The 26,622-nt window shown below is 44.5% G+C and overlaps 1 protein-coding gene across 1 annotated transcript in view; it reads right to left on the bottom strand.

The window, feature by feature from the left end:
• Window positions 1-26,622, bottom strand: part of GPLD1 (glycosylphosphatidylinositol specific phospholipase D1) — a 701,308-nt gene that overhangs the window by 215,500 nt on the left and 459,186 nt on the right. The window contains exons 9-12 of the mRNA XM_069613627.1: window positions 21,762-21,789; window positions 21,431-21,570; window positions 17,806-17,871; window positions 13,573-13,693 (exon numbers count right to left, since the gene is read on the bottom strand). Coding sequence (XP_069469728.1) covers window positions 13,573-13,693; window positions 17,806-17,871; window positions 21,431-21,570; window positions 21,762-21,789 — 355 coding nt within the window. The remainder of the gene's footprint in view (window positions 1-13,572; window positions 13,694-17,805; window positions 17,872-21,430; window positions 21,571-21,761; window positions 21,790-26,622) is intronic.

Below are 26,622 nucleotides of genomic sequence, written 5' to 3'. Positions count from 1 at the left end.
AGAGCAGCTAAGTGGACCTTTGGAGAATTGAAGACAAGACCTGAATCTAACAGGTGGATTAGGTACAGGACAATATGTTTAGGTGGGCATTCAATAGGATTGATGCCCTTGACATTACAACAGATGACGAAGCACTTCCATTTGCTGGAGTAGCAATACCTGGTGTTAGGCTTCTGTGCTTCTCTGAGTATGTGCATACATCTTTGAGGGAGTTGGAGGTGCCCGAACTTTATGACCTCAGGAGCCAGGCTGCTAAGTTGAGAGTTTGAGGGCATGGATGTAGTGTTTCCCCCTGGTCTTGAGACAGCATGTTGTATGGGCATGACAGCTTCCTGGGAGGGGAGACTGACATTGCCATGAGATGGGAGAACCAAGGCTGGCAGGCCCACATGGGGGCCACCAGAATCATCCTGACTGGCTTTTGGTGCATCTTGTGCACTATTCTGTTGAGCAGGGGAATCAGAGGGAAAAACATAGACACATTTCCTTGACCATGTTATCCAGAGACCGTTCCCATTGCAGCGGTTCTGAAGGTACCTGGAGGCGTAGTCTGGGCATTGGGCGTTCTCCAGAGTGGCGAACAAGTCGACCTCTGGGAAGCCCCAGTCTGCAAAGACATTGAATACAATGTCCTCCTATAGTCGCCACTCATGCTGTATGGGTAGAGGGAAGTCTCTGCTGAGTATGTCCGCCAGAAGATTGAGTTCCCCTGGAACATGTTGTGACAGGAGGAACAGCTTGTGTTTGAAAGCCCACTTCCATATGTCCTGGGACAGTTTGGACAGCCCTAGAGAGTGAGTGCCCCCTTGTGTGTTTAAGTAATACATGGCTGTAGCACTGTCCGTCTTCAGGGTCTTGAACACTGCTAGCAGTTCCAACAAGTTTATGTGATTGGATGCTACCGGTGGGGACCACACGCCGTGCGCCGTCTGATGAAGGAGGTGAGCCTCCCAGCCCGTCAGAGATGCGTCTGTGGTGAGAGTGGCTGTTACTGTGGGGGTGGTGAAGGTTTTCCCCTGCAGAATGTTTTCCCTTGACCACCACTGCAGAGACTGAAGGAGGGCTGCAGAGACAACTACTAGATCGTCCAACTGGCCGCTGGCCTGACACAATTGGCTCGAGAGCCACTGTTGCATGGGGCACATGCGCAGGCGAGCGTTTGGAACTAGGTAGATGCAGGAGGCCATCATCCCTAGCAGTTGCATGGCTTTGCGTATGGTCACTTTGTGACTGGTTACATAGTGAGGGATCTGGAGCAGCATGTTTTGAACCCTCTCGTTGAAGGGAAGGAAGAGGCCGCCTTTGGTTCGAATTAGAGCTCCCAGAAACTGTTTGACTTGGCTGAGGTTTAGACTGGACTTTTTCTCATTGATCGAGAAACCTAGGTTGAAGAGGAGATCTACCGTCTTTTGGGTATTTGTTTGGCATGTTCCATACGAATCCCCTGTTATGACCCAATCGCTGAAGTAAGGATAGACTGGGATGGACTGTCTGCACAGGTGAGCAGCTACTACCGCCAGTACCTAAGTGAACACCCGTGGAGCTGAAGCAATGCTGAAGGGGTTCTCCCCTTGAACTGATAGTGGGAGTCCTCGACTGGTTTATTGATAAGAGAGGCGTGAGTTTCTCGTTTAAAGCCTGAGTTCTTCAACCAGGCGTGTCTCTTAAGTAAAGTCCCCTGGGCTAGCGTGCATCCAGCAATCTCAGCAGAGTCCAGAGTATTTTTTAATATGTTGTGGGTAACCTGTCTGCCCTCAGCCACGACCGCCAGCAGGCGTAATCGGGTGGGCTCTGAGACCTCTTTTTTTAAATAATATATTTTATTGATTTTGACAACATTCACAATCAACAAGAAAACAAAGAAACAAAATCAAAACATATGCATTCAAAGAGTGAATCAATAGTAAAGCATGGTTAAAGTCCGATGATTTCCATCTATAGCCACCTTCATGTGTTCAAAAAGCGTGTTTTTTTGAGGTGTCAAAAATTACGGGGAGTCACGTTCCTCCCATTTCCCTCAGATTTTGAAAGCTTTGGTGGGACAGCCCCTTGCCTTGTAGACTCTGTGTTCCAACATTGCACATGTGTCCATATCATCTGTCCACTGATCCAGTGTCGGAGATTCCGGAGAGCCCCATTTCTGTGCGATATTTCGCTTCACCAGTCCTGCGGCCGTTGCCATGAGCAACCCCTCCCATTTGTTCACAATGTTTTCGTTGGGTTTACCCAGTAACAGTATTTTCGGGTCTAGTGCTATGTTGTGACCTAGTATTCCAGACAATTCCTTGCAGCATTCACCCCAGAAGGTCTGGATTCGAGAGCATTCCCACAGGATATGTATGAATGTTCCAGTTTCTCTCCCACATCGGAGGCAATACGGGTTTGGGGCACGCTTCCATTTATGTATCATAGTTCTAGGATAATATATTCTATGTAGGATTTTCAGTTGCACCAGACAGAGCCTGGAAGAGATAGCGATTTCCCTAGGGTGCATTAGGATCTGGATCCAGTCCTCCGGATCTATGGTACCCACATCCTCCTCCCATTTCGATTTAAGTTGAGGGAGTTCCAGAGTGGCGAAGGAGGACATGGCGTTATATAATATAGAGGTGCATTTAGCAGGAATGTATGCCGGGAATATGTTGCGTTCTATAGGTGTGTTCTCGGGAATGGCAGAGCATGTCTGAATATGCGTTCGTAGGGAGTGAGCCAGATGAGTATAATGATATTGTTTGGTTGATGAGAGCTGGAATTTTAGTCGCAATGCTTCGAATCAGGCGAGATCCCCGCCCGGCAGGACGTCCCCGATCTTAGTAATACCGGCCTCCTCCCATTTGGACCATGGATTAAGTTTCCCAAGCTCCGTCAGGTTGCCATTGTGCCACAAGGGTTGTGCGGTGGTGAACTTATCTTTCCAACCCACAAAAGCGTGTGCCCATTTCAAGACCATAGTAACATGTGCTGCCATTGTTTGTGGCGGGGTCTGCGGAGGGGCTGTTAGAGCAGGTGTAGTGGATCTATGTCATGCAATTTCGGCCCTTATGTGTGGTAACTCCCGGTCCCCGTGTAGTAGGTCATTGACCACCGCCAACTGTGAGGCCCAATAGTACGCCCGAAGGTGGGTCACGCTGATTCCTCCCTCCCAGATCGATCTCTGAAGCGTGGCCAGTGCAATGCGTGGTTGACCCCCCGCCCCCATAATGAGTTCTCTAAGGAGATTATCAAGGCAGTCGAATTCAGGATCTTGAATCTCAAGCGGGGCATTTTGTAATAAATAGAGAAAACTGGGCACGGTAATCATCTTAAAGAGGGCGGCCCTGCCCATAAGTGTCAGGGGGAGAAGTTTCCATTGGTGGACATCATCTCTAAAACGGTCCATGATTGGTTGGAGATTGTGGGTTGTGTAGCGTGTCAAGTCCTCTGATACCCAAATACCCAGATATCGGAATCCGATTGGTTCCACTTTGCATGGGCATTCCTAGGGGATGCCTTGTGTACCGCCCTACACCAGAAAAAGGATAGACTTGCTCCAGTTGATTCTCAGCCCACTGAATTCACCAAAGCGGACAAGCATCTGCATCACTATGGGGCAGTTTTGTATTGGGTCGCCCATATAGATCAAGAGGTTGTCAGCGTACAAAGACTCCCTGTCCTCATGTCCCTCTGGCCATCTGAATCCTATCCAATCCCTGCTCTGACGGAGCCATAAAGCGAGTGTCTCTATTGCAAGAGCGAAGAGGAGGAGGGACAGGGGGCATCCCTGCCGTGTGCCTTTGCCAAGGGGAAAGGGGTCAGAGAGCCACTCGTTCACCCTCACCTCTGCCTATGGATCTGTATAGAGGAGTTGTACCCATCCCAGGAAATTGTCTCCAAAGCCCATTCTCCACACAGTTTTACAGAGGCTGTCCCAGCGAACTGAATCAAGCGCCTTTTCAAGATCTATGGCTAGTAGTGCAAGCGGTTTGTCTATAATTGGGGCTCTTTCTAATAATAGGTGGAGGCGTCGTATGTTCATGCGTGTTGATTTATGTGGCATAAACCCACATTGGTCCGGGTGGACCAAGGAGGTAATGACCAGTTGTAGCTGGTTAGCTACGAGTTTGGCAAGGACTTTAGTTTCAGTATTAAGTAATGAGATGGGCCTATAGGAGACGCATTGCTCAGGTGGTTTACCCGGCTTGAGAATGACAACAATCGTGGCTTTGCGCAAGTCCGGCGGGAGAGCACCCTGGTCCCGAGCCCCGAGGAACATTTTGTGGAGGTACGGTGCTAACTTTTCCCCACCCAGCTTCTTCCAGACCTCAACCGAGAGTCCGTTGGGGCCTGGTGTTTTCCCAGATAGTAATTGGGCTATAGCCTCAGCTATCTCTGCTTCGGTAAGAGCCGAGTCCAGTTGTGCTTTTTGCTGGGGCAGAGTAATGTCATCTAGAAGGGAGGGGTTCAGTGGGGATACCGGGGTGCCGTACAGAGTGGCATAGAAGTCCACAAAAGCCTTTGCTATTTCACGGTCTGAGTGGCATCGTCCGCCTTGCGGGTTATAATTTCTCTGACATGGTGTTGACCATCGTCTCTCCTCTCAAGCCAGGCCAGCATTTTCCCAGCTTTGTCCCCATGGTCATAGACTTTTGCTCTGGACTCTCGATGGGCGTGTTTAGCGTTGTCTAGTTCGATGTTCCGAAGTCTCTCTCTAGCGCCTTTAAAGGATCTGAGGGTCTCAGAGCTTGGGTCAAGAATGTATTTAGCCTCCCAGTCACTCATTTCGGCTTCTGCCTTCGCTAGTTCCCGAAGCCGCTCCTTCTTTTTGTTTGCCGTCCAGGAGATTATCTCCCCCCTCAGCACTGTTTTGTACGCTTCCCAAATAATAACACGGTTATCTACCGTGGTGGCATTGTTTTCAAAATATTCGTTTTTTGCTTCCGTGAGTTGGTCAACAAGATCGAGGAAGCCCAGATAATAACTATTCAATCTCCATGACTTGGGGGGAGCCACGCCTCGCATGCACAACACCATCATCAAGGGTGAGTGGTCTGAGATGCCACGGAATAGCAAATCCGCAGCAGTCGCCCTGTGTATGTTGGTACTTGGGAGGAGGAAGTAGTCCAATCTGGACAAGGAGCCATGTGCTCCCAGGTGGAACGAGTAAGCCTCAGTGTCAGGTTGAAGATGTTGCACACATCTCGGAGGCCCAGGGCTGATGCAAATTTGGCTAAATTAGTATAGGTGTTCGGATTGCGGTCCCTGATGTGAGTGCGATCCTTACTGATACACATGACGTCATTAAAGTAGCCCCCCAAGACCCACATGTCGGGTTGGTGTTTTGCCATGAGGATAACCAGGTCCCTTAATAGTTCTTCCCACAGCCCCGGTGGAGAGTACACTGATGCAATGGCTAATGTTTCTTCTCCTAGCGTTCCAATGGCCACCACATAGCGACCCCTGGGATCCCACTCCACCGTCAGTGTCACAAATGGAAGGCGTTTATGTATCATTCTGAGTGTCCCTCTGGATCCCATAGTATATCCCGCATGTAATGCCACTCGGTAATTAGTTCTCTGAAAGAGGGTGCAGTTAGTTCCGGCTACGTGTGTCTTGTTAAGTAGGGCAATGTCTGGAGAGTGTCTGTTCAAGAATTGCATCACAAGACGTCTCTTGATTCCGGAGCCTAGCCCGTTCATGTTCCATGTGTTCAGTTTGAGAGATTTGGGTCGCTCAGGAGGTAGTGCATAGGTCAGTGTGGGTGTCATTTATAGTTTATAGAGTCGGATTCATAGGTTTTGTGGAGTCGTTTTATGGGGGCATTATGCGGGGGTTGGTCACAGAGGGGTGTGCTGCCATCTGGGGGTAGCATATGACGGCATGTGCTGGTTGGTATGATTCATTAGCCCAGTGAATGCATGGTAACTTTAGATCAATGCAAAAACAACATAAACTATCCCTTTCCCCCACCCTATACTCCACCCCAACACGAAGTACCTGTCACCCGAACATACTTGCAACCTAACTTACAAATACAGGAATACAACAAGCGGTGATAACTATCATGGGGGGTCCGTGCTTAGCGGGGTCGCCAGCTAAATTGTAAGCACAACCCTCCTCTGCAGAGTCAGGTCAATCGGGTGGCGACCTTTTGGTTCCAGGTTCTTGCGAGCATCATTTTGCATGAGCAAATCCGTGTTATTCATCAGTCGTTGTCTTCATTTGGTGGTGCACCTATCTCTCGTTGTGGGCGTTCCGATGGCGCTCTCTCTGGTCTCGGCCTGTTTCTGCCAGTGTCTTGTCTCCGATGCGGTCTCCAGTCGCCTTCCAGGATTGTTTCGGCCCAGTTCCATGCATCCTTGGGATCCGAAAAGTGCACGGTTGCCCCATTATGGTAAATTTTCAATTTTGTGGGGAACATAAGCCTGTATTTTATATTGAGGGCTTGAAGACGTTTTTTTTAGTGGGTCGAAAGACAGTCTCGCCTTCTGTACCTCCCTGGTGAAATCCAGGAAAAAAGCAATTTTGGAACGATTATACGTTATTGCGCCCTTGGTTCTGGCCATTTGCAAAATGGCATCTCGATCCCTATAGTTCAGGAGCTTTGCTATCACCGTGCGTGGAGGGGCACCAGGGATCTGCCTGCCTGTTGGTATGCAGTGAGCACGTTCGATTGAAAAGATTTTTGATAGTGTCTTGGGAGCGAAAAGATCTGCAAGCCACTGCTCTAGGAACAGTTCCATGTTTGGGCCTTCAGCTTTCTCTGGTATACCAAGGATGCGGATATTGTTCCGTTTCGCTCTGCCTTCTCCCTCTTCAATGGCTCTGGGACCTCTTGAAGTCCATCCTGGACTAGGCCCCATTGGACATCAATGTAGCTTGCCAGGAGAGTTGTATTGTTTGCGATCCTAGTTGAACAGACCGCAGAGGCAGTGATTTGTTTTCCGAAGGCATAACGTTTCTTACAATCCTTATCCAGAGGGGCTTCTGCCGTGCACAGTGGAACCCCCGCCCTCTTCCTAGTGGTTGTAACCACCAGGGGGTCCGGTGTGGCATGACCCCATATGTATATTGGGTCGAAAGGAGATAGGCGGAATCATTTTTCAACCCGAGTGATGACCGCCCGTGTGAGGAACGGTGACAACAAAGAAGGAGCTAGGCGCTTCTTTATAGAATTGAGTAAGGGGATGGCCTGACTAATTGGAGGCTTCTCCTTGAGGATATCCTCAACAAAGTCAGAGTCAGTGGCTGCATCATGTGTTGCGATCGCGAAATGATCAGCCGCTCTCTTTAAAATGGTGTTGAATAACATTAGGTCACCCACAGGTGACAACTCCCTTTGTGGAGGCAAAGAAGGGGGATCTAGACAAATGATGTCTGGGTCAGGGGTGTGTGCTGGTGATAGCCAAAGGCCCTGATCCTCTGACTGATCCTGATCCCAGTCTGGGTCTTGGTCCTGAGCAAATGGATTAATGTCCTCATAGGTATCCTCCTGCTCTGAGACATCCAAGATATCCTCTTGGTGGCCTTGTGCAGAGATGGGAAATTTCTGCAATTTATGTGGAATGGAGCAGGAGTCCTCTTCCCTTGGTCTTTTGGGAGTGATATATTTGTCTGAAAAGTCAATAAATTGGGCCATTTTGTCCATATAGTTGTCAAATCGCTCCCTGGTCCACAGGGAAGATGCAGAAGGGTCTGGAGGTGGTAAAAGATTGCCCAGAAGGGGGAGATTGTTCTAATAAGGCCTTGGAGAGAGGCTGAGGGGCTTCAGAATACTCCTCTCAATGAGAGGAGGTGCCTTTGTGTTCTGTAGCTGCTGAAATAATAACCGCAAGGCTTTCGCAGGTTTTTGCCGTCTGAATGGAAGGTCTCAACGACTCCACCGAAGCCTTAGGTGCTTGTGCGCCCTTGGACGGTGTGTCCGCGATTGTATGTTTTTTTGGGTGAACGCCCTTTCAAGAGAAATGCCCAGTCGCATGCCACAAAGACGGTTGCGCGGAGGGCGCCAAACCGCAGGTTCGGGAGGCACTGTTGAAGTTTTCGGCGGCACTGTTGGCATTTTCACGCTTCTTCAAATACTCTGTCAGGGAGGCCTTAGGGGTTGTGTATTTAGGTATTTATGGTGCATGTGTACCCTTGTCATCTCGGTGTAAACTCCCCATAACAGAGCCGGTGGCCTGTCTGTCGGGGCCGGGGACGGGCATTTGGGAGCCTGAAGGTTCCACCAAAAGGTCGATGGATTCCAATTTGGAGCCATGGCTGCCGATGGATTCCTCGTCCTCCGAAGTAACGGCGCCAACGAGGGAATGCCTTTCAGCCTGCATAGGGTAGGTTGCCCACCATTTAGTCTGCCTGTCCTTCAACGTTATTGGTCGAAAGAGCTTGCAGGACTTGCATGAGTGCTCGTTGTGGTCTCGAGGCAGACACTGATTGCAACAGCGATGGGTGTCCTTCCAAGGAAAATTTAAATGTCGTCCTCTCCACAGCAGAGGGTGATGGCAGCCAGACCAAATAGAGAAAGAGAAGGGAAAAGGAAATACATTTTTGAAGAAGAATAAACCCAGGGCCCCACTCCCCCTACTGTAAGGGCCTGGCTGAAGGGCAGAGGCATCGCGGTCGATAGTCGTCAATCAGTTCAACAGTCGCTGAGCAGTTGTGGATGTCTTCAGTGGCAGGAAGCCCACGAGGCAGTCGTCGAGAAGTTTAGTCGGGAGACTAGACGACAGTAGGTTGTGGGACAAAGAAAGCAATATTAACTCTTGCGAGCTCCGCATTAGGCAATCAACTAGGTTGGTGGAAAAAAAACAATCTGAGGGACCTCGACGCATGAAGGATTTTGGGTACACTGCACGTCACGTTAGGGATAGTGTTACAGCGACACCCATGTCGACGTCCCCTTTCGTACTTCGCAAGAAAGATGCAATACTCTGCGATTACCACTAGATGTCGGACTTTATGCACAGCATGTGATTCTATGCAGATTCACAAGCATCAGAAATATATATATATCCAGTAAGTCCATATCAATAAAGAGGAGGAACCACTAGTGCCCACCACCCAGGACACATACACATTCCACTCATGACATCACTTACTCTGGAATAACTCACATACAGCATTCAAGCATACAGAGAAGGAATAGGTAAACAGACACACCACACCACCTTTCTTTCCCAAGCACTGCCCACACACTCAAATACAAATACACACACATACACAACCATCCACATACACACACACACCGTCAATAACTCACGGAACACAAAAAGTAACCCATTAGTGGAAATTTGAAAAAATATCATCATTACACTATCTCAACATACAGATAACACACTTCTAACCATGTTACTTCTAAAACCATATGTCTTAACACTATTTAAAGTCCACACCTCACTGTCAACCCCAATACCGCATGGTGCTCACACTACTGCGGCACTTCAATGAGTATACACCCCCAACACAGGAGTGCACGATTGCTACGCTACCATAACTTCCCATATTATTCTAATACAAGTGAACACCTCTGTCATGTCACAGTACCATCATATCATTTCCATACACCACTGCAACCTTCTGTCACACTCCAATAACATCACATCCAACAACCAGCGTGCGATTCTGTAACCCTACAATAACATTACATCGTATCCAATAACAAGCATGCACTTCTGTCAAGCTACAATAACCTCATATCACATCCTAACATATTGCACATGAACACTTACATTATCATGTGACGTGTACATCCTAAAGTTGAGCACACTGCGCTATGTACATCACATACCAATATTACCACGTTGAATGGTTGGGTATACATTTACTCAAAATCCCTTAACACAACAGCAGGAATACCCATAAACATTTTCAAGTTCAATAATAAAATACCCAACAACCCTTTACAAACATTACTATATTTCTCACCTGCCATCATACGCATATCGCAATATATCAAACATGTAGGGTTTTTACTACACTAAAAGTACCTTGTTACTATGTGCAACTCTACACTAACACATCAAGCAAAAAGCATTACCATACACCTACATTTCGATTTGTGATTCTTTCTATTCAACTGTCCTAATTGCAATAGGCCAATATTTACTTGCAAATTCTAACCACAGGCAAACTGTTACATTATTACGTGCTTTCGCATTACACAGTCCCATTCTGCCAAACTAGTTATCACGCCTACACTTCACTATTAAGGGTGCATAATCAGCAGGTCATAACATTATGTTATAAACACAAAATTGGGAACCCTAAACAATTGGTGGCAGGTAGGGCTAAAGAAACTACAGATAAACAAAAAAACTCCCGCCAACAAGGTATGATTCACGATTGATAGTTAAATTTGACAAAACTGTGTCTAATATTCGGACATTTGTGTTCTTACATATTTAAACCAACACTGTGTCTCATGAGTACTCCAGTACACTGTGTATGATATGTTAAGAAATGTATTGTTGATGCACAAGAATGTTATTACATTAAACCTTTTGTGCAAAGAGTAAAATCATGCAACTTTTAATGTCGGGAAGAAATTGGTGGAAAGAAAAATGAAAGGGGAGGTGGAAATTAGAACCAGTGAGGGAGTTATAAAGAAGCGAAGAAGAGACTAGATGTCATTGACAGGAACCAGGTTTGGATGTCTGGTTAACACATACTGCATCATCCATTTATTTTGAAAAGGCACTTCATAAATGAGGATGAAATTTACAAAATAATTTCAGGCAAAACAAGTGTAAGTAAAAATAATTTCTTCAAAACCATGAAAATACAAGAAACAACATGGAACAATAGAGACAGATCTCTTATAGTTCAACTCTTGCTTAATGGTAAGGAGTGAATGTTAATTTCTCCTGTCTCCTGGAGGATTCAGTCAAAACTGTCCCTTTTATTTTTAGAGGACTGTCCGAGGTGGAGAATCCTTGGGTCTGCCAATGTGACATTAAGTAGTAGTGAAACAATAAGTGTTCTGGGATCAAGAAATTATGGACGAAGATGAAGTCCCAGCATGAGTCACGTTTCGGCGGCGTTCATCAGCAGAAAGCCGCCTTTCTAAGGGCGTGAATTAAAGGACCCTGCGGATACACATATAGGTCTATTTGTGTGGCGCGGCGTGGGCTGGTTTGTTGTAAAGAATCCTCACATAAAAGCCACTAGGGGTTAACTTACCCTAGATATAAAAAACTCCATATCCATCAGTTCCGGGGCTGAGGCGCACTGCCTGCGCCTAGTAACACTTGAGTATAGGCGCGTTACAAATGCCATATATCATATCATTCCTCACGCATGTAGACTGTCGTTTATCATTGTGTGTTGGCCTCGATTTATCTCGTTACTTTTCGCATTGATTTTAGAGACAAACTTACTCCATTGAACTACCCTTGCAAGCAAATAGTTTCTGATCGGCTGTAATAAATAAAATGAGTAATATTAATGAAGTTCGGCTAGCGAGACTAATTATCATTTTTTTGTTTTCATAACAGGTATTTGATCCCTTACTGCCACTGCCATCTGTTTGAGACACCGGCGGATGGATTCTTCAGCAGACACCTGCAGCTTCGTGTCAACAACTGGAGCACGATCACCATATTATGGGACGATCGCCAAGGGCCCACATGCCCTTAAGCTGTACTAGTGGCTAGAAGCAACATAACAACCTTTAGGCTGGAGTAGTGCCTAGTTGATGGAACAGCCTTGCAGTTCACCGCGCTTCCAAAGTGATTCTTTTTACGAAAATTAACACCCTGTGTACCTTAAAGGAACACCGCGTGACTCAAGATGAAACGGAACAGTTATTGCGGATACAGATAAAAGAAAATAAATGGCTTCCGGAGTTCATATGGCAATTGCTGAATATTCTCTAAACATTTAATGTCAAATAAATGTACTTTACCAAATGTACCCTGTTGCTGTTTCATTGTAAAGTACAGTTTCATATTCCGAATTGTGGCGCGCTGTGTTGTGAGTTGATCTGTGTTGGTTTCCGGGTTCTGTGTGGAGTCGCGCAGAAGACGACTGGGCGCGTTTGCCTACGCAGCACAGTAACGTCACGGGGAGAGGCGGGGAATATGAATGTTTTGATAATGTCAGGCTCAGGGGCGGGGGAATTGATTTAGTGCCGCAAAAGCAGGTCCGCCAGGGCGATCGGGGAAAAGATAGGATTATCAGAAAATGGCGGCTCCCTGGTGCTTGTTTTCGCGTGCGTTTAATGGACGAAAACATCGGGTATGGTCCATAGGAAAGTTTTCTAAAATCGAGCCACTTAGGCTTAAAAAAACATGGCCGACCCGTTGGGACAATAAACATTTTTACTAGACCATGCCTTTCCGGCCACCATCCTGTGTGCTTGGTCACCTCTCATGGACTCTCAATTGGCTATTCCTGGCAAATGTGCTGTTATCATCCATTTTATACGGTTATGGAAAAAGAACTATCCCTAACCCTTACGAACCGATGATCACAGTACTTCATTCCTTGCATGCAAACCGTAGATTCAATTTCGCTCTCCTCAATCTTTCCTGTGATCGTTTCCAGTGATAATGTTGCAGTGAAAATGGCCGCCAGGTGGCGACATTTCCTCACAAATGCACCCTCCAGACAAACAAACACTTTCCGCAAATATTCTAGGTTCGGAGGTAATGATATATAACTATACCCCTCCTAGAATATTTGGGGAAAGAATTTTAGGGGTCGGGGCAAAAGGTTGCCTACTTGGCGACCTTTTTACTGCGACCTTATCACATGGAACCCATATGATGAAGAAGGTCTTTGAGACTTCAAAAGCTAACCCATTATTCCATCGAAAAATAATATTTCAGTTAGTCCAATCAAAGGTATCAAAAGTCTGAAACTCAAACTTTTGAGATGATGTTTCTGTGTCAGAGGCATACTTGTGTATGAATCTACCCACTCGGTAGGTTCTGTACTCTGCAAATGCATATAATGCATGTGTCTTCCTAATCAGTGAACGTTGGAATTCTTGACAATAAACCTCAAGTCAAAAGTAATACAAAAAAGTGTATTCATATTGCTGTTTAAATGCCATTTCTGCCAATGATTATCTTTAAACTTCCTAAAAGATTTACAAGCCTTAATTATTTAAACTTTGAACTGCACATCTAGCACTTAACAACTGCACATTTATTTTTCCAGCTGCACATTTTGGGGCAGATTCTCAAAAATGTGCGCAAGTGAAGGGAGGGCAGAGAACGCGCTTGTTTCATTTGCACTACTTTTAGAAATGAGCAGGCCACCTTATTCCCAAAGGGGACCTGCACATTTAAGGAGGGGCTTTTGTGGGGTGGAGCGCTCCTTTTTTTGGCGCAAGTGATGAGATGTGCACATCTCATCACTGGCACCAAAGAAAGTTCTGAGAATCTGCCTTTGTGGACAGGTGCACACTAAAAAAAAAAAAGAAATTGGCAGATTAAGCATGCTAATCTCCTTACTCCTAGTTCTTCCGACGCGTTGCATTCCTTATGCATCATTTTTGCCTCGGAAATACAGCCAGAAGAGTTGTGAGAACCATGCAGGAGGAAACAAATGTCAAAGAAAATATACGTGAGTGTTAAAAGATCCAGATCAACTTGCCTGTGCCCATGAATTCAATTTAAATTGCACTCCCTTTTCTGTTGAAATGATGTCTGCTCCCACTTTTTTCATGAGCGATGGCGACATCGGCCTATGATATCCAGTTCCTTGCGGTTTAGCTCTTTTGGGAGAAATAACACATTAGCATTTTAGAAGCAGATTATTTGGTTCTGCCACATCACCTTGTATGCCAACATTGCACAATTGCATGCTGTGACTCTGCCCCTTTGAACAATGAATTACATCACATTACATTATTTATTTGCAAGTCGCAGCCAAAATGGCCCCGAGGATTATGGGCACCAAAGAGGTTTGAAGCTGGAGCTAAAAGAAGAACACACCAGGGGGAGGGAGGCGCAGCCGCAGACCCTTGTTATCTAAACAGATACGTTTTGAGTTGTTTATTAAATTGCGGTTGAACCCCTTCCAGTTAATTAAGAATAGATGACATGGGCGCCTTACAGTTACAAAGTAGCACTGCTTCTTGCATCAGGACTGGCACAAAGCTTAAAGGATGAACATGGGAGGGGCGGGGAAGGGGGTCTCAGGTTTAACACAATTCAATTCTAACTGATTTTCCTGGAAATGGTAGTACTTTGAGGGCTCATTTTCAAGGAGCTTTTAGTGCGGCTGTGCAAAGTCACTTTGCACTGCCAACAAACACCCTGATTCACAGTGCGATGCAAAGTGTATTTCTGCGGAGTAAAGTCACTTTGCACGGCAAAAGTACTCTTTGCACTGCAGAAAATGGGCCTAAATCACAGTGCAAAGTGTACTTTTGCAGTACAAAGTGACTTTGCATGGCAAAAATACACTTTGCAGCGCTCTGTGAATCAGGGCGCTTGCTGGCACTGCAGTCACTTTGCACCGCTCTAAAAGTTCCACCCATGAATTAGGCCCGAAGTCTGTCACTTGCCCTCCTTCACAGTTTGTTAGGAAGGCCTGCTGAAAAAACTGCTCCAAAGATTATTCTAAATGCAGCAAATAATATGCAATCTGGAAGCCTGCTACACCAACCCTACATTCTATGCCCAGCTACCATGCACCCCAAATAACCAGCCCACTGCCACTTTCCAAATGTTTGCACATGGGGAGGGCTGAGTGGGAGTTGTGAACGAGGGAGAGCGCAGACTAAAAGCATCTAAATCATCTTGAAGGCCATATGTGTTAGTCCTTTGTCCATTGGCTCTCCCTCCTGCCCATCTTGGTCGGACATATCCGACAACAAAACACTACTTGGTTAGGTGGTGCAGCACTTGTCAGTTGTTGCGAGTAAATATGTTCCGCAGAACCCCCATGCCAAAAGAAGCATCCCGCCCGGAAGAAATATCCAGGCAATTCTGCCCATAGAAGACACAAAACGTATGCCATGAGAGACCCACTGATGCAGCCATGTATCTGCACTGCACTTATGCACTCCGCCAATTGCCTAAACAGAGGAAAACGTGCTCTGATTAGTGTTTATGACTTCACTGACAACACTTGAACCCTCTTACATACTAAGATATGTGAAAAATATGCGGCATTGAGAAAAACCATACATTGAGTTATCTGATGACTCGGTCAACAAACACGTAATCGGCACATATCAGTGTACCTGATCATGCATGAGTCTCCTCAGTGACCTAATGATTAGCCAGGATTAACAAGATCAACCAATTTACCAAAAGCAAGACGACTTTCTTGAAATGTAGCTAATTCTTGACATGTGTGGCATCCTCAGTGCATGCAAGTAGAATGTAGATCTATGGAATGGCATGGATGTGAGGTTGCCTGGAGTACGGTCGGCGGTGGAGATCAGAGGGGTCCGAGCATTTGGAGCGTGTACCTCATTATTGCAGACTGAGGATGAGGGAAACCTGGAGTGGCCAACAGGTGACAAGCTCCACCGTTACAAGCGGTGTGGCATAAAGGAAGGAACCACTGCTCCAGAATCAACCGGGTGCCATACACGCACGTGCAAGAGATTCGACCGAAGAGACTCACTCTGTGTGGATCCACAGAGACGTCATGCGCGTGATGCAGGGGCACATATGTTGCCAAGAAACAAACAGAGTGTAAGCAGATCTATGCTGTGCACATAAGGTCTTGCTCCATTACCGTGCAACACTCCTAAAAGAAAGAAAAAAGGAAGGAAAGGGCAGGCCAGAGCACTAGGAAGGTGCTCAGGCCAAAACACTAGTAGGGGGTTTTAGGAGAATCAAGGCCACAGCTGTGTGACCTGTGAGAATAAGGAATAGCTTAAAAAAACAAAAAAGAAGTAAATAATAAATAAATAGATACAAACACATAAGAAGTGAGACACAAAGAACAAAGGATTAAAGTGTGGCAGAGACCATTTTAGACAAAGGAATATGCAGAGTGCCCCGCCCCCAACCCTGTTCTTGCCAGAACCCAGAGAATGCATAATCCCGTGGGAAAGGTGTATTACATCATTTGAACACTACGCAGAAGTAGTATGTGGCACCAATGACAGATGAATATGCCCTGAATCTGAATGAATACGAGAAGTGTGTGAAGAAACAAAGGCTATGCCAAAACATTGCTGATGGCCAATGGACAATAATTTAGATCAAAAGAAATGGAGTGATGTCTGGAATGGAAAGCGATAAATCACCAAATTATAGCAATATATCACCTGCAAATGAACAGACTGGTAGAAAGAGTCAATGAGGTCATAAAGGACACAGTAAGATGGGCATGGGCTAATAAGAAAGATTGGAAAACGGCAGTGAAAGATATTATAGTGGCATATAGGATCACCCTGCACTCCATGACTGGTACATCACAATTTTAATTCAGCGGGGGAAGAAAGTCACAAACAAACTAAGACAGCACGGCTAAAAATAGAGAATTCACAGAGTGGGATAGACAAGCGATTGATGATAACATAAAACTTAAAATAAATGCATGACTGGATAGGTATCCAAAAAGCTCCCATAGTAGAGGTAGGATCATGGGTTAAAATAAAATTGTCCAAACCCCTATGGTAGAGAAATACCATAATGCAGTAAGGATGGGGGGATGGTCAAGTTAGGAACTTCAAGAGGGTGATGGTAAGCAAAGATGGAAAGAATGGAGATAACAGAGACAAGGAGAAGGAAAGGAAAGGATCAGACGCACGTGGAAAGGAGAAAGTAAAGGAAAGGAGAGAGCAAAAGTGGAAGTTAGGTTGAGAGGTGGGGAGAGATATCTAACACCCTGATTATAGCAGTTAGGAGGGGGTGCCGAATAAAAACAGAAGGAAGAGGAGTGTTTCGTATTCTCAGTTCATGCAAGTAGAACGTAGTGTCATGGAATGGATGCAAGCTCACGTGGAGGGTGGGTAACAGAGAGTGGGGATCCGATGTAGCGGAGCTCTCATGTACTAGCGAAATTGTAAAACATTTGGAGTACGTACCTCATTACTGCACATTTCGTCTTAAGAGCAGCAATATGTATTCTGTCATTTAAACCCATTTTAAAGCTTTAAAGATTTATTGAATTCAGTAATAGCAAAACACATTTGCTCACAATGTTCCATTCTTTGTTTTACATTTCATTTAATGTTCCAATCTTATGTGCTGCACAGACTTTTACACACTGTAAGTTTAGTTGATTCCGCTGAGACTGGGGAAATCTTCGATTCTGTGATTTAAAATTCAACAATTGTACCATCTACTGAATGATTGGGAGATCCAAAATAAGGAGCTGAGTCCAGGGATCAAAGATCCATCTTTCAAAGCTTTGCAGCAATTGGGTTCTGAATTTTCAATTCCACCTTTAACCTGTCCTGGAAGTTGGTCGTCAATTCCAGAATCAAACGTAGCCATTCTTGGCCTTACTCCTGCCATAAAAACACTTGTCATTCCCTCACCCATCTTTAGCACCAAATTCCCAATGCTTGGCAAGCTTGGATTTGAATTTTGATCTGTTCAACTAATTTGTGCGTCGCGCCCCAATAGTCATCATCATACTAATTAGACTGATAACAATATGTGCTAGTACCTGCATGTCAGAGGTGAATATCTTTATTCGTTCTAAATTTCTTTACTTTTGTGTTTCTATATAAACAAGACTGTGACATCCTCTTTATTGTACAATGTAAATAGTGCCACCCATGTTGTAAACATGAAAAATTAAAGTGAAAATAATCAATGGTGTAATATCATTCATTGCTATCTGCAATTTGCTACTTACTCTGTAAACAGGAATGTTTAAAAAAAGGAGTTTGGCGATAAGAAAGCAACTTACATAGAGGTGTGTTTCAGATTCCTGTTGCACTGCATAAACAGAGGGTTTTCTGGTATGTAGCACCCGCTAGAGAAGCATAAAATACATTTTAAACTAAGCAAACTACCAACATATATAGCAGTCTGTGACATGTCATCATTAGCAAAACAAGGACAAAATATTAACTGTGTTTTTTAGGAAAACTCTCTTTATTCATAAAAAAGAAACTGAATGAGTGTAAAAGAGTTATCCAGAGCAACAGAGCCTTTAGTTTCTAAGGAAATATAGACATTTACATTTCTAAAAGATGTTTCAACTTAGCGAATTGCAGTACTATCGCTTCTATGAGATGCTGTAGAGGAGCGTTACCACCCTGATGGGGGGGCGCCAGCCAACCAGGTGGATAGCAATTCAGGCTGAAACCAGCATTTCAAGCCGCCTGATGGGTGGTTTCCCCCGCTGCTATCTTCCCCCAACCCTCGTACCCTTTTAAATTTGTTTTTTAATCTTTCCCACCCCCTACTTACCTCATTTCGGCAGCAGCGAGTGTCGCAGCCGTTCCTTCCTCTAGGCTCCCAAAGGCCGCCATAGAGAGGGAAGGCGTGGCTACGTACAGAGCCTCTCTTATGAAGCCCCGCCTTCCCTTTCCATGGTGGCCATCTTTGAATAGTATTTTCCTTCCTTGCGGCGTCTCATTCATGGAACAAAAATACTTTTAATTAGTCTCATCCCAGCCCTTGAAATGGATGCTAATGGCATTAAGCACCCATTCCAAGAGCTGGAAAGGGTGGTAACATCCCGGGACCCTCTTTATAGCCAGGGCTGCCGGACCGTTACCACCCGTTCCAGCCTTTGGAATGGGTGCTTAACACCACATTGTAGTTACTACAATTTATTAATTTATTCAGATTTTTAGAGCGCACGTCAGCCCGGGGGCATCATGGCGCTTGTTACAGTCATATCTTGGTTACACATAATACAATACAAATAATACAATATTAACAAAGAATACATTATTTACAGTGGAAAATGTGGTATTAGTACAAGAAGCAATTGTCTTCACGCTCGTACGTATTTATGCATGTATCTATATTAGAAAGATTCAGGAGCAGCACTTAGCGCCACTTTCCTGCTACTTGAAAGCATTGTAGGGAAAGAGAGGGAAAAAGGAAGGGTTGGGAAAGAATCAAGGGATTCCAGCAGAAAGAAACAGGACTTCATCAGGGACCACAGTAAGAAGGTGCTAAGAGATACAGGCACCAGGCACGCAGGTCCCTGTCTCTCCCTATGACTGTGGCTGTAGACAGGACTTCTTATGTTCCCTGACCCTGTTCCAGTTTTATACGTTTCCTTGGGAACCTAGAGTGATAATGAGTGAGATGGAGGAGAGAAAGAGGCACTACCAGCTGCACAACTCTTCATTTCCCTGCAGAGACAGTGCTTCCCGGAGGGCAAACTTGAAATATCTAGTAATTGAAGCCATGGCATTTCCAATGGTAGAGTAAAACTACAATTTCTGTTTACCTTTGAGGGCAACAGCGTGTAGAATATTATCATTTCACCTTGTTTTATGGTTACAAGATACTATTTTTTAGAATAATACCATGAAAAGTGTGGGCAGACAACAGATGGATAGAAACATCAATTTAATCAAGCTCAAACAGGGGTTATTGACCTTTAATTAGTCCCAGTAGCGTGCACCCCTTCCAATAAGACTTTTGGTTCCATGGATGGAAGTATTTTTTGTTGTCATGATTTAGTATAATGATATTAACAGAGATGTATTGCAGCTCACAATTATGAAGTGGGTGTGTTTTCCCTGACAAGTGAAGCTACTCTCTCCACCGCACCCCCAATCCATACTTGGTTCTCAGTGACAGCGGGATAACTGAGATTGGCCTCTTGTGAGTAAGGAGCTCGAGATCACAATTGGTCCACCACTCACAGCACATATGAGTGTTCTTGGAGGTAAGGGCTTCTCACTGACTTTGATACAGCACCCTGCTCCCTTAAAGGGACATTGTTATTTTTTCTAATGTCTAATACTTGTCTATTTCCTTTATTTTCCCTTTCTGTGTAAGATTATGTGCCTCATTACAGGTGTGGCGGTAATTCAGTGGTAATTCCACCTTGGCAGAATTAATGTTACAGCTGTGGTGTCCAGCGGAATTACTGCTGTGTCACACGTTCTCCGGAGCACACACACTGTTGGCGGCAACGGTAAATCCGTTTGGTGGTATTACCACTGAAAATGAGTAACGGACGTTAACACCGCCTGAAATCGGCAGAATTTTCATTACCGCTGGCACATTAGGCACTAATTCCGCTGCCTGAATTAGCGCTGAGCTAAATCCTCCAGATGTTGGCAGTAATTCTGCAAGCAGTAATTGCGCTGGGGCTAATTCCACCAGCAGAATTAGCAACAACCTCTAATTTGGCAGTGTGGTAAAAGTAATAGTAATTACGTTAGCGCCAATTTACTGTATACCACTGAACTCATAATAAGCCCCTATGTACTATGCAGTCACTAGCATGTCTTTCTGAAGGAAGGTTGAAAAATAATAAGCCATATAGACATAATGTAATTATTTATGATTTGTATTTTGAATGTATTAAATGCGTGAGACAGAGAGATGTTTGCCTATTATTAAAAAGTGTTCAACGATCCTGAAAATATTCAGAGATAATCAATGTTTACAAATTCAATGAATATCAAATAATATACCTATAAGGGGGTACTTGTGTTACAATCAGGCAACTGTTCTCTCTGTTCATGCTCAGTAGAGAAACATCACTATAAAATGTGTGCCCTCGCCTTTGGAGTCAGAACATTTATAGCGTATTTACAAAAGTTCTCGCTACCCTGGTAGATCTGCGAATTGCTACTGGAATCCTCATCAGTACACAGCAGGGTGATGTGTTGATCCACGCCCAATCACTTCATATACTCCATAGAGTCCTGTGGACTCCAGAAAATGGGGACTAACACTGCCTTACCATCACTCGTAATTCTGATGTACATCCAATGGTAAACCAGTCTGCCAGTAATTCCGACCAAATTACCGCCTTGTACTGCGCCTCCTATGGGCTTGTGTGGCTCAAGAAGGACAGGCTTTGTGTCCAGAGCAGAATTAGTAAGAGGGGGAATATCATAAAGGCGTTCAAATTCCTGTACAGAATCAAGAGCAAGTTAAGGCAAGTACAATAGTATACCTAGAGCCGCAAGAGCTGGTAGAACACATGCTTTCATGGAAAGGCTATGGAATGGCGTCCCAGAAGAAGAGCATGCGGAAGAAATAACCGAAAAAACAAAAAGAAAAGGCCTGTAATAGGCAAAGGGGGTCATTGGATCATAAGGGGCCATTGTAATGAGTAACTATGGGTAAATAGGGAGACTCTGAGTAGGCGTGATATCATAGTGTGCTTGTTTGTATGGTCACAGCACAAACACTGAGAGAGTCTTCAGAGAACGAAACTGTTGAACCTGGAAATGGTGGTAAGAAAAATATATATACCAGCCTTCTCCTCTCTCTACAAACAGGCTTCGGATGTCCCCGAGTTCAATCTCATGCACCATGCACTTGATCCTGGAATAGAAAACCAGTTAACAATAACCAAAGGCAAAACAGAAAGATCTGGATCTTACCTGGTCCCATTTTCCAACATGTGGCTGGTCAGCTGGTAAATCCGTGTGGACCAAAATGCCATGTCATCCAATCCCCCAAGAAAGTAATCGTGGAATCTATCCACCAGAAAGGGGGATTTTCTGGCATAGGTGGGAAAAAGCTAAATAAACAAATATAATGGGAGATTTAGGACCGGGAAATAGTTACACTATCTTCTTATGCTGTGTTGTGCATTTCTGTTGTGCTGATTCATGCATAAACAGTACTGAATATTGGACATTAAGCCTATTTCAAAGTAATTCAAATGTATACTTGCGTGTGTTTCTAGCTAAGAATGCAGAAGGGAATTACCTTGGAAACAGCAACCGTTTCGCCATACCTGTTAAACAATGAAGAACTGTGATTAATTGCAACATTCGAATAATATTCCGCAGCCACCCTGAGCATAACATCCACAAATGTAATTTGATAACTCATGAACGACATAATAGTTACCAGTTGAAACTCCAACAGTGCATTCATAACAGAATAAACTTTGAGTTGTATGGCCCAGCCGAAGAGGGTGTGCACACAGTAGAAGCTGCGCGACGAGGCAAAGGCTGCAATAGAACAACATACTGCAATACACTCTCAAAGAGTCAGCAGATATGTCTCTGAACACTCTTTAAGCTGTCCTACTTTGGTTTGTGGTAGGTGGTAGGTGCAGTGTAAGGAATAATCACCTGCCTTCCAGCACTTTCCATGGGCCAGGTAGGGAATCCTTCAGGGTGAAATCAATGGGTATATATCTTTTTATTGGCTCAGTGTTCCCCCAAGACTTCATATGTGTACCCATACAGTCCACCCCTAACACCTTTAGAAATATGTGTTCTAGGTGCTTGGATCTGATTATGTATGATGTGAGTTTAGGGAGATTTGCCTGATGACCTTTAATTCTGAAAATGACCTAAATTAAATGTACCATTGGAAGAGGCTGTGATAAACTCCCCTCCCTGAACTTGGAGACTAACAGTGGAGTGTTGAAAGAGGATCGGGGCCGCCCGCAATAGTGGTGTTATGGGGGATCGCCAGAACACCCCAACTGTGTCCAAGCAGTGTGGCAAGAAGTAGTCAAAGCAGCACTCACACCTGCAGATACTAATAGCTGCCAGAGGTAAAAGGGGGATTTAAGGTTCCCCAAAGATACTCCGTCCGATAAGGTTGACCCTCTTTAAGATCTATTCCAGCTCCCGAGCCAGACAGAGACACCCAGCATAGGAAAATAAAGCCTTCCCATTGATGAAAACATGCTTGTAACCCTGATATAAAGTTTTGCATGGAGAACATTAAACTAACTCACATTGTACTAGAGAGACAGAAAACAAACAAAAGCCATTCTTACTTCTCCTATGAACATTGCAGATGTTACAAAATTGCAAATTCCCTGTGACGGACTTCCAATCATACCAGACAGCTTCACATGCTTACCAAAATATTTTTCTAACGATTAATTTACATGCTATGCAAGCATAAAGACCCATGATGAAGCGGGCATTGGAAGCAGCACTAGAAGGGGAGTGAAAGAAATCTCACACAGGCCAAGTGGAATTTTTAAATCCAAGATGGTGCCAGGGCTTGATGTAAGGTTAGGCACGCCACTTTACACTTCGTGAATCCCACTGCCCGGCTCCCCCGGGGCACTTGACTCAGCTGCTCCTCCTTTCCACCGTTTCCACTTTTGATTTACTTATGGCTACTGATAACTCAATTTTCGTTGCCTGTGCCCATCCTACTGCAGCACCCTCTAATCCCCTTCCTTCTTGCCTCATCCTGCAAATCATTCCTCTTCGTATCTCTGATCTTACTCTTCTCTTCAATCCTTCTTTATCTTCTGCAGTTTTCCCCTTGGTTGTCAAACATGCAATCATTATACCCATTCTAAAGAAATCTTCATTAGATTCTTCAGTTCTATCAAATTTTCGTCCGGTCTTTCTTCTGCTTTTTATTTCTAAGATTATTGAAAAATTAGTGTATGCTGAGATGTCTTCCTTTTTTTAACTCTCGCTCTCTTCTTTCTCCACTCCAATCTGGTTTCCGCCCTTCCATCCAATGGAAAAAGCCTTGCTTTCTGTCTGAGATGCTTTTCTATCTAATCACTACAATAAACACTCATATTTGCCCCTATGGGGCAAAAATGGGAATGGGGAAGGGCCATGGAGAAAGGAGGAATTACCGCCCTGCCAACCTTGGAATGGGATGGTAATTCCCCTTTTCTCCATGGTGGTGCCGGTATGGTACCGGCGGCAACCATGGCGCTAATAGCACCATGGTTTACCGTCTTCTGTGTGATGAGGCCCTTTGTATGAAAAGAGACTTGGATACAGAAGGACCTGATATAGAGAAAAGTAACTGTAAGCTCGTGCCAGAGAAGCCCAGGAGTGTGCTGTGCTCAGGAGTCCCGCCTTGTCCTGTCCTAAAAAACCTGGGGAAGGGAGACCCCGGCCATAACATCCTGTGTTAACATTTTGTGAACACTTCTTTCTTTTCTTGTGAACATTATCCCACACTATTTTGTAGCATAGCAGTAAGGGTTGGCAAAAGGTTTTGTATTGTATAGGTTCTTTTTATATGACTTGACTCTACCAGAACGGTATTATTATTATTTGATGGTCGTTGCTTGCTCCCATTTTAGATTTAGGTTTAGATTAAGATTTTATCTCACCCATTTTACAGTTTAATAAACACCTTTGAACTGTGATCACTTGTGTCTGTCTTACTTTGATACCACGCCTTCCTTACAGTTCCTATTCTGTTAAATGGACGTCACTCTTCTATTTCCTATTCAGTTCATTACAGAGTTCCTCAGGGTTCTGTATTTGGTCATTTTAGTCTTTACACCATTCCTCTTTCCGCTACCATCTCTTGTTTTAATTTCTTTTACCACTTCTATGCAGATAACTCACAAATTATCTTTACTTTTTCTTCCTTTTCTGATTCTCTGCCTTCTACCTCTCTGCCTTACTGCCATCGAATTCTGGGTGACAGCCAATTTTCTCAGCTTAAATTCAGCAAAAACTGAGATCTTGTTCTTCCCCTCTTCTCGCACCCCTCTATTCTACCATATTCTATTTTCTTTCCTCCATATCATCTTCCTTATCCAACGTTAGCTCACAATCTTGACATTATTCTCGATTCCTCTTTATCATTTTCTTTTGACATCTCTACAATTGCTAGGAACGGCCATTTCTTTCTTTCCTTACTTTTAATGCCACTAGACCTCTTGTCTCCAGTTTTATCTTTTCTCATGTGACTTGTTGCTCGTCTATTCATCTTGGACTGCCTTTTTCTCATCTTGCTACATTTCAATCTATTTCCAATTCTTCTATCTGCCTTATTTGATCCCCAGCACTGAATTAATCTATTACTGGTTACAATTTTTACTGACCAGCCTCGTCCCCCTTGTGCCCAGTCACACTTCTGCTCTTTCTCACTCCTGGCCCCTAAACTATGGAATTCTCTTCATCTTTCTATTCACGTTATTACTTCCTTTACCTCTTTTTGTTTGCAGTTAAACTTTCATTTACTCTCATCTTTATAATGGACATTGTTTACAACAGCTTATTTTGATTACACTGTGCACATCTTCTGTAAAGTGCTTAGATGCTATATACATTTAATAAAATACAAGTACAAGCCCACATGATCCTAAGCGCATTGCCCAATCACAGACCAGCCTGTCCCACACAACCCAGGTGCAATTCATGTCCAGAAGTACCACCCAAGGGGAGGGAGACAACCAGATAAAAAGCAGCCAGTTCTCTCTGGCAGGATGGGGCTATTGAGAAGGAGATGGAGGAAGGTGTTTGGAGAAGAATCCAAAGCTAGAAGTGTACTGGGAGGAGAGGTGGGGGAGAGACTTGAGGTTGGAGAGAGCAGTAAGGAGATTGGGGGGAGGCAGAGTACCATCTGGAGAAGAGAATTGGAGGCTAGAAGGAGAACATTGTTGAGATTGGAGGAGGTGCCATCTGTAGGGAGAGAGATTATGGAAATTGCGGTAGAAGTGTAATCTAGTGTGAAGGATGAGAGGCGATTGGAGGAGAATAGAGCAAATACCACATGGGTAGGAAAAACAAAGCAAAAGGGAAAATAAAGTTTCAATACCTTAGGAGGTGGGAGGAGGCCAGGCACACCTTCCGGTAAGAAAGGGAATGAATGTTCCAGTGATCAAGGTCAATCCAGGATATATGTCAGAGGTGGGAGGAGGTAAAAGACAGTGCAGCCTCAACAGGGATTAGGGAGATAAAGGCAGGGACTGTCAGGGTGGAAGCATCCCCAGGACCAGAACCTTAGATCATGGAGTTCACCAGAAGATAACAAAGACCTCAAGTCTAGTCACCCTGGAGAAAGGTGCCACTGTAGGAGAGACTACTCCAATACCCCAACTTCATGGAGGAGACAGCCAGACAACTCCCTTTCCAAGAACTGTGGGCCAGACAACCTGTACTCCTAGAGTCATCGGAAGAGGATGCAAGAACCCCAAAAACCCACAACTGAATAGAAAGGCAAGGATTGTGAAGCCTGCAAGGACTCCCCAATCTGGAGATGAGTAAGGGTTTCTTTCTTTTGATCACAATTTGCTTTGAGGAGAGTCAACCAGAGAATTATTTTGCTCTGAAGTAAATAAAAGCTTGAAGAACCACATCATTGTGTCAGACACTTTTTGCTCCCACTTGAGCAGCCTGTAACAACACATGCCAAGTACGCAGATGCACACAGGTTTTATCTAGTTCTTTGGTAAACAATTGTTTGGCAGATGGTGTTAATGGAGGGATCGGCAAATCAGCGGGAAAAAAGTCTGTGGAGGCGGAGGATTGCTGTTGTTCTACCTGATGGACATTAGCATAGCGTACAAGCCATCAAGGTCAGCACCTGATAACCTGCAGAAGTTACAGGCTGACTCAGGAGTAGTACAGTGGACACATGTCTGTGTCCAACTCAAATAAAACCTCCACACAGCTTCAAAGGTGTGATGAATAGATTTGTGCATACCCTAATGTTGGCAGCCCTAAGCTGGAGGGGTATGCATGACCGGTATGGATAATATAGGATTCCAGTATGTATGGGTTCTTTACCCAGGGACATTTACGAACAAAAGTACACAACAGAGCCATTGAACGCAACATATTTAAAAAAACATATTAACATAATTTGTATTTTGCTTTTCCACCGAGAA

This window comes from Ambystoma mexicanum, chromosome 5p, assembly GCF_040938575.1.
Source record: "Ambystoma mexicanum isolate Mex_15411 chromosome 5p, UKY_AmexF1_1, whole genome shotgun sequence".
Taxonomy (NCBI): Eukaryota; Metazoa; Chordata; class Amphibia; order Caudata; family Ambystomatidae; genus Ambystoma; species Ambystoma mexicanum.
The sequence above is the reverse complement of the archived record's forward strand: the minus strand, read 5'-3'. Positions and strand labels throughout refer to the sequence as shown.